Source organism: Cucumis sativus, chromosome 5, assembly GCF_000004075.3.
Source record: "Cucumis sativus cultivar 9930 chromosome 5, Cucumber_9930_V3, whole genome shotgun sequence".
Classification (NCBI taxonomy): domain Eukaryota; kingdom Viridiplantae; phylum Streptophyta; class Magnoliopsida; order Cucurbitales; family Cucurbitaceae; genus Cucumis; species Cucumis sativus.
The window spans coordinates 24,198,733-24,208,019 of NC_026659.2; the positions used below are offsets into that span (position 1 = coordinate 24,198,733).

Below are 9,287 nucleotides of genomic sequence, written 5' to 3' on the forward strand. Positions count from 1 at the left end.
AAGAATTTCTTACTTATAGTTGGGTTAGTTTTTAAAAACGGATTAGTGTAATTCTAATGATCGTTAGTTACATTTAGTGATGTTTGTAAAAAGAAATAAAAGAGTGCAAGTTGATATTTACTAAAAGAAAAAAGAAAATTCAAATGGAAAGAAATGTATTTATTGGGCAATGAATCTAATAAAGCTTTTACAAACTTTGAAAATAGAGCATCACTCTATCTATATTTATGATATTTAAATTATGTATTACAATAGATTAAATTTGATTAGGTAGTAAAGTTTGAAGAGGGAACGGTTATGTGATGAAAGTATATTTATGTTAATAAGAAGAAGAAGAAGAATTTAGTTTATATGTATTCTTAGGGTAGTACACAAAATATGAATAAGTGAACAAAGATAAGTTAACTATATAATCAAATCAACGAGAAGATGAAGAAGAAGAAGAAGAAAATAAGAAAAACATTAAACTTATTAATGTATATAAAGGAGCAGATCAGCTCCTCAACGCCATGGCAGGGCTCAATTGAGACGATGAGCCACAATAAACAAGCAATTCTTGTAATGGGGCAGTTGTTTTTTCGTCTTTCTTTTCACTGATTCGTCTTCTTTTTCGATTCTTGTGATTCTCTACAGGGCGGCAATGGCGTCCCACAAAGGCACAGATTATGGGCATAAGCGGCGGCCGGAAACACATTAAACGGCCTCCCTTGTGGGATTTTCCCACACAATCTATTCGCTCTGAAGTTCGCATGTCGAAGCCGTCCGATTGCCAACAAGGTGTTTGGTATTTTTCCTGTGAGAGAATTAATGGAGATATCAAGCCATTGGAGCTTCACCATTGATCCAATACTCATCGGGATAGTTCCTTGTATTTGATTTCTTGAAATATCTAACTTTAGTAACTCTCCCAGGTTCGAGATTGAGCTTGGAATGTGGCCGGTGATTTTGTTTGATCCTATGTTGAGGACCTTCAATCCCAAGCCAGAGTTTAACTCTGGAATGATGCCGGTAATTTGATTCTTTGATACATCAATTTCCTCTAGAAATCCACTGGTTTTGCTGTTTAAGATGTTTGAGAGTGACCCAGAAATTTGATTTGAGTGAAGATCGAGAGAGGAGAGAACATTTGGCAATTTGAGTTCTGCGAGGTTAAATTTCAGCTGGTTGTTTGAGAGCTTCAGTTTTTGCAGGCTTGACATGTTTGTCAAGAAACTTGAAGTCCTATCAATGAAGTGATTGTCTGAGAAGTCTATGGAGGTTATAGAATCAGGTTTTCTGAAGGTGGGGAGAGCTCCCTTGAGGCCACACCCAGCAAGATGCACTTCTGAGAGTTGCTTGTTTCTGATCCAAGCAGGAACTGTCTCAAAAATGAAGTTGTTATAAGAGAGATCTATTGTCAAAAGTGAAGGGATATTACTTGAAAGAAGGGTTGGCAATGGATCTGACAGCCCATTTCTTGATAAGTTAAGGTTCCATAGATTCTGAAGCTTTGAAATGGAAGCTGGTATCTGACCTCCAAGTTGATTGCCACTGAGAGAGAGAGTGGTAATGGATTTGAGGCCTTCAATTTGGACTGGAATGGTTCCTGTGAGTTTGTTATTGCTTAATAACAAGTCCAAAAGCTTGGACAAGCTGAAAATGGAGATGGGGATTGGCCCTGAAATTTGGTTGTTTGAGAGGTCAATGTAAGTGAGGTTTTTGAACTGACCCACATGATCAGGGATGGCACCGGAGAGTTTGTTGGAGCTGAGATCAAAGTACTGTAAGCTAGAGAAGGTCTTGAAAGTCAGTGGGATTGGACCAGAAAGTGAATTTCTTGCTAAATTTAGCTGGAGAAGGTTATTAAGGTTTCCTATGGTGGGTGGAATCTGCCCTGTCAAATGGTTGCCACTCAAAGAGAGGATCTGAAGAGAAGACAAATGACCTAAACTTGAAGGGATAGTCCCTCCAAGGGCATTGTCTTCCAGGACAAGTTGAGTTAAATGGGGCAAAGCTGTGATACTCTCAGGAATTGAACCGCTGATATGCTTCATTCCACTTATCACAATTACCTCAAGAAAATGAAGATTCCCAAGAGCAGGAGACAGTGTACCCTTCATGAACATCTCACTATTCTTCACTGGTCTTTGCAACTCCAAGCTTGTCACACGCCCTGTCGCACCACACGCCACGCCTTCCCAATCTCCGTTACAGCAATCCATCCCAGTCCACGACGCTAGAATATCCGTTGTGTCCTGCACAATTCTCGCCTTGATGCTCAACAATGAAGCTCTATCTTCCTCTGCACAAACCGGCGCCACCGTCGTCGTCGTCGTCTCCGCAACCGACATAGCCAGCAAGACATCACAGAAGCAGAGAAAAAGCAATACCCATTTGAGAAACTGCATTTTTGAGAAGATGGGTTGTAATCAGATCCGACAATTCTGGTGAAAATCAATAAGAAAAAGAAAGAAGGGGAAAAAAAAGGTGGAAAAAGTGATGGACAGACAAGGATTTTTATTCTATTCTTTCACTTAGACAAGAAGGAATAATGATGAAAAAGAAGGGTTGTTGATAAAAATATACAAAGCTTCAAAAAGAGGAGAGAATGAAGGAAGTATTTATAGAGAAGAAGAAGAAGAAGAATAGGAAGAAGAAGAAGAAGAAGAAGAAGAAGGAAGTGCTTTCCGGAGAAAGTGAAATGAAAGAGTGAGAAATTTGTAAATCAAAGTTTGAATATCAATAAGTTTAAAGAGATTCACATGCATAGTTTTTTTTTTTTTTTATAGCCGTTTGATCACAAGGATCCCAATTGCATTTGAAAGTTGGAGCGCACTGTATTCAAATTCCTTTGCCTTTGAAGAGAGAAAAAACAAAACAAACAAAATTAAACCTCAAAATTAACTTATCATACTTAATTTTATTGCCCATCATTTCATTATTTTTTCCACTGAGTTTTTAGTGTTATTAACATTAACCTATATGGTTGATTAATTATGGATTATGTCGTTAATTATATCATTTGTAAGTTGACCTTAATTTGGTTGGGTTATAGTTTTTTAAAATATCTATCAATTATTATAAATGTCTATCAATAAAATTTAATAATACTATGATGATTTAAAATGTATTCATGAGTAGTAAATACTTCAAATTTAAAGTTTAAATCTAATTTCAATCCTTTAATCAATTTTTTTTATGCTCCTAACAATGGCCCATGTTTGCATTAACTCAGTTATGTTTTTATTTATAATTTATCTAAATTGAGGTTCGTTTTAAACAATAACATCATATAGCAAAAGAAAACTATGAAACATCAATAATTTGAAAAGACTAAAATCATCCTATATTTAAAAATTGAAAGACGAACCATAAAATTAACTTTTTAAACATGCAGAGGATTAATGAATATTTTGCTTTCTTTTTTATCAAAACAAAATTTTCATCTCTTTTATATTGTTAATATATTGATATAGACATAGATTTTTCAACTAAGTAGCTAAAAACACTTTAGAGTTATTTATGTATTTAATTGATTTAGCCTAAAGTCTGTGGTTGAATAACTTTTGGGAGAGATTTATTAATTGATGAAAACAGTCACAATCATGATATCATTTATTAAAAGCCATATACCAAAGTGTACCCAATTGGTTTGGTATTGATTAATAAAAATAGAACACTTTCACCAACATAAATAGAGGCAAAAACATTGGACTTTGTGAAGTGGCCAATTTGTATATACATATAATTATAGATTAGGGAATTTAATTAAAAGTAACAAAACATACTAATTATATTTCCATATTTTATGATCAAAATGTGTACAAATTATTACAATAAGTACCAAGAGAGAAAACTACCAAATTCATTAATTTTATATCATCCTTGCATTCCTTCCTTTATATATATATATATATATAAGTTAAGTTTTTTTCGAATGATGGTATTCTCTTCGAAAGAAAGAGAAGTGATTTAAGAAGTGTTTAGAGATCGAGTTGGAATGCTATCAGGATTACTGAAAACCAGAAAAGTATTGAAATGATTGTCAAATCGAGAAAAATAAAAATAAAAAGTGAAAACGTTTAAATTTAAACATAAATTTTGAATGCATTCCAATTATATTACGCCTTAAATTGTAATTTTTAATGCGTCGTAATTATCCTCCTATAAGTTAAAAAGAGAAAAAAAGAACGTAAATGGTAATATATGAGAGTTATTGCATAATATGTATAAGGTGTAATGATGCTTTATAATGAGCTCTCCCATTAGAGTGAAAATTGAAGCATTAGTTGACTTAGTTGGCCAAGGCGGTGCTCTAAAAGTGCTTTCATATATTTGACCAATTCTATGTTATTAAAGTTCTCATTTTATAACACAAAATAACCATTCTTGTTATTGTTGATTAGAATGGGCCCGATCTATCGTGATGAAAATCATGAATGGAGTTTATCAACCTGTGAATCTCATTCACTTTCTAGTCTATTAATTGAGAGACGTAAATGGATTAAGAAATCTGATACGATCGAAATAAGGAAAATGTCAACAACTTCGTTTTCAAGAAGGTTTTAGAAATTTTTCAAACATTTCAATAGCTTAGTTAGATTTGCTATCATAGAAAAATGGTTTTATGTAGCAAGCAAAGATCACAATTTGAGTCACAAACCATAGCTTCTAACACACATTTCATCTTTTGAAAACTTAAAAGAACTAAGGTTTAAAATTTTCGTAGAAGTTTGCATAGCATGGTGAAAGAATAACCGATGATCGATGAATTTCACTATGTTCAACCATCAGTAGACATATGATTCATAATTAGAAAACGACATGCTCTTTAAAAATATTGTGAAAACTTTTACATTATTGTTATATATATATATATATATAAGTGTACTATTCACTCTCGTGAAATTAAAAACTATATAGTTTAATTGACATTGAAAATGTATTATCTATTTCAAATGTACGTTAGTTAGACATTTAACTTCTTTTCATATTGTCAAAATATATATATATGAATGAGGATATACATTATCAAATTTAGAGTTTAAAAAAATCTTAACCGAACAAATTAAGTGATTAACCAATTTTGAATTTTAAAGAAAAAACATAATACAAAGAAATGGGAAAAATTGAACTCTAAAGACAAGAAAAAGCATGAGGTCCTTTGAAAATCATTTGATTGTTTTTACTGTGAATATGAAAATTAAACTTATAAACCCTTATTTTCTATACCTTTTACAAGTATTTCAGAGTCCAAACCAAGTTTTGAAAAATTGAAATTTATTATTAGAATACGATTAGAAATCCAATATTTAACTAAGGAAAGATTGAAAAATATGATTAAAAATTGTGAAAAAACAATCATAAGTCTAAAATTCTTTTTTAAATATAAAAAAATAAATTAAAATTTTATCAAATTTTATAAAATTTTAAATCTATTAATAGTAAACTTATATTAATATCTATTACTAATATAATCTTATATTAATATCTATTATTAGAATCTTTAATATCTATTACTAATATAATCTTATATTAATATCTATTATTAGAATCTTTTTCATTTACAATGATTCTCTAACTTACCAGATCATCACCCCACAATTATTAAAAATAGAATATTTATTTTATAGAAAAATATTAAGTTAATAAATATTGTTGCTTCAATTTTGTCTTTTAGTGATTTTGTTTTATAAGATGTAAATAATTTGTCAATTTTTTTCTATTTAAAAAAAACCCTCAATTTTTTTGCAGTTTATGTTAAATTCCTCTATCTGTCTAGCCATTTTCAAATATAATAAAATAAATCAAAATATTTAAGAACTATAGCAAAATATTTACAAATTATAGTAAAATTTGAGATTCTATCCATAATAGAAATTGTCTATAAATGCAATTGATAGAAATATATTTGTGTCTATTATTAATAGAATCTGAAATTTTGTTATATATGATAAAATATTTAGTCAAATTTGCTATTTTTGAAAATCATTCGGATATATATATTAAAATGTGAGTGATAATTTATGTTTTAAGAAAAAGAGAATAGTTTAGAAAGCGGTGATTGCGGGAAGGGAAAATAAAATGGTCCAATCAAAAATAGGATGTAATTTTAGAAAGTGATCATAATTTTGTAAAAGGAAAAACAAAATAATATAAAATGTGAAGAAAAAAAAAAGAAAAAAAAAGTTGTTAGGTTAGAAATTCAACCGTTGAACAGTTTGAAAAGTCCTCTCCTTTTGCTTTTCCATTTTCTTTCCCTTTTTTCTTCTCTTTTTTAACATTTTAAATTCCAACTTCATCTAAATTTATTCACTAAAACATCACTAAACTTTTCTCTTTTCTCTTTTCTCTTTCTACAAAATACCCCATTTCCAATCTAATTTTACAAAAATATATATATATATATATTGATAATTATATGACATTTTTAAAAAATAAATTTACAATCTATAACAAAATTTTGAATTCTATCATCGATCTATCACTATAGCATATCAATGATATAATTTGCTATAAATGGTAAATATTTTTGTAAAATTTGTTATTCTTTTAAAATTCTTCTAATATTTATTATACGAGTTATATAACTTGTATGTTTTGTTGATAAATATTACAAAAGTTATATGAAAACATATAGAACATTCTATTTTCATTCAATAATTTTTGTATTGTCTACCAGATTATAAGTCCATCGACTGTTAAATTTTGGATAATTATAATGGATAGCAAAATTTATCGATGATAGACTAATATTTACTACATAATCTATTGGTAGATTTTGATAGATTTTATTATATTTACAATATTTTAACAATATTGCTATATATTTATTTATTTTAAATCTAATTGTTATGTTTGCAATTCCCCTTGTATTAAATTGATTATTAGTCATAGAAATTATTTGTCCAAAATGTTAATCAATAATCAATAAATTAAATAGAGAAATTATAATTGTGGTTCAATGATAGAGTATGAAATTGAAATTAAATTTTATATACTTTGTCACCTCTAATCAAACATAAAGTTTGGTCCCTTTCTTCCTCTCACTTTCTTTTGCCCTTAAAAGTCACACTAAGAAGGATCTTTTTCAACATAGCGAAACTTACCAGAGTAAAGTTATATCACAAACGCATACAACTAAATCATAAATCATAAAATCGACGATCTAAAATCAAAAAATTTAGGTAATTTTCCACTTACTATTATACAATAATAGGCAAGTAATTCTAGCTATTAAAATTTATTGTTGTAATGAAAATGACTTGTCATTGTAAGAGATTGTCAATCGTTGTTGTGTCGTGAAAAACTCACGGCCTCGAAAGCAAAATACGACACAACCTAGGTATTAAATCGTATATGTAGTTGCTCTCCAAAGTTAGCACACAACATCCCAACTCAAAAGTGGATTCATCTAGAGAGAAAAACGTACCGAAAAGAACAACAAATGTTCTTTTTTTTCTCCTCAAAACTAATAGTAAGATAGGTTTCTAAAAACAAAATGAACACTTGAGTTTTAAGTGAGTTGTTGTTGATGTTTAATATGCATTGAAGACTTCATAGTTCATCTCTAAGAAACTTGATTAATAAAAATGGTTTTATATATTTGTGACAGCTAGCTAATTATAAAGGTAGATAAGATGCAAATTAATTATGATATTAATTAATTAACAATATATAGAAGCAAAGTAAAGCATATCTTATAATTGAATTGAATTGAATTAATAATCTTATTTGTGTTTGTTAAAGTTTTTGCTTCATTTCCCAATAAAGCAGATTCAATAATGTAGCTGGATTTCTTACTCTAATATAAAGTTTCATTATTTCTTAATTATAAAAATGAAATGTACTCTCTAATAAGCTAAGGTAGGCCTTCCTTTATTGAGATGTTAACAACCTCCCTTTATCCTTTGGGATTCTTACTAAATTAATAATGTCACATTTCATATTAACTAATCTCCATTACTCAAAGTATAAAAAGCATTAAATGTCATCTTAAAGTATAACTTATAGATAATCAACATATAACCATTTTTTTTTCCAAATTTGAAGGTTTGAAACTTCATAATCATGTTTGTGGTAGGAAGAGAGGAAAAAAAGAAACTAAACTAAAAATCATTCATCACTCAACTTTTACAATTTGCTACGAGAGGTCTCAACGACCTAGTCGCAGGACATATGTATTTTTGTCGAAGAAGATAAACAAATAGAAAATACTCAAATTAATTAAAAAAATATTGTATTTCTTTCTAATTTAAAAAAGGTCTTTATTTACAAAAAAAAAAAAAAAAAACAAAGAAGCTATCTTTATTAACATCTTAAAATGGAATTAATTTTAATAGAATGTTTAAGATGAATTAAGAAAAAAATATTTTTCTATAATAAATTTTTTTAAAACACTTTTTTGGAAATGAGTTTAAAATTTAAATATGTAGTGTTGGTTAAACTTTTTATAAGTGTTTACGTGTGAATTTGATTTTTAAAATTTCTCCAAAATAGATTATTTTATAAATGAATTTTTAAAAAATGCATTATTTTAATTTGTCAAACACTACCATTCTTTCGATATTTTTTTTAAAAAAAATTAAACATTTTATAATCTAAACCAAACACATCCTAAATTGATTGATATTTGTCGAGAAAAGTGGATATCATGAAAATTAAGTTTGACTAACATTGTACTCATAGAAGAAAAATGTTTTGACTAATGTTAATATACAATCACCAAAGTGATCAATAACAATTCACATTATTATATTTTTCAATCAACTGTTTAAATCTCTAATTCTATTAGTCACAACAGAAAATTAAAAGAAAAGAAAAAAAAAAGTTTTGTTTAGAATGGTGGAATATTCTTTAATGTGAACTTAAGAAACATATAAGAAAACTCATCTTCCATTTTGAATCAATTAATTATTGTTAATAGCTTGAAGTAATTAATTACTTTTGTTAATCAAAATTTCAGAACTATAAAATTGAGAATTTCTTTAGTGCAAGCAAGGTAATGAGAAATCTAGAAAATTTAACCTTCAGTCTTAAAAATGGAATACTTTGCTAATTATATTGGAACCAAAGAAAAAGATTAATATATAAATTTTTAGAGCTTGCTTTATAATTGACTTCAAACAATGTCATTATTTCCTATTGTTTCTTTTAAATAGTCATTCATGAGAATTTATACCTAACTTTAAAATATAAAAAGTAACAAAAAGTTTACATTTATTTTTATAATCATTTAATTTACTATTTTTTTTAACTAAACCAAAATTAAAAATTGCTTGAAAAAATGTTTCAACTCCTATTTGAAT

At 28.2% G+C, this 9,287-nt stretch overlaps 1 protein-coding gene across 1 annotated transcript; it reads right to left on the reverse strand.

The window, feature by feature from the left end:
- Positions 1-300: 300 nt before the first annotated feature.
- Positions 301-2,880, reverse strand: LOC101213849 (probable leucine-rich repeat receptor-like protein kinase At1g35710). Its single transcript, XM_004147054.3, has one exon. The coding sequence runs from the start codon at positions 2,385-2,387 to the stop codon at positions 591-593; it is 1,797 nt and encodes a 598-aa protein (XP_004147102.1). The 5' UTR covers positions 2,388-2,880; the 3' UTR covers positions 301-590.
- Positions 2,881-9,287: the final 6,407 nt, after the last annotated feature.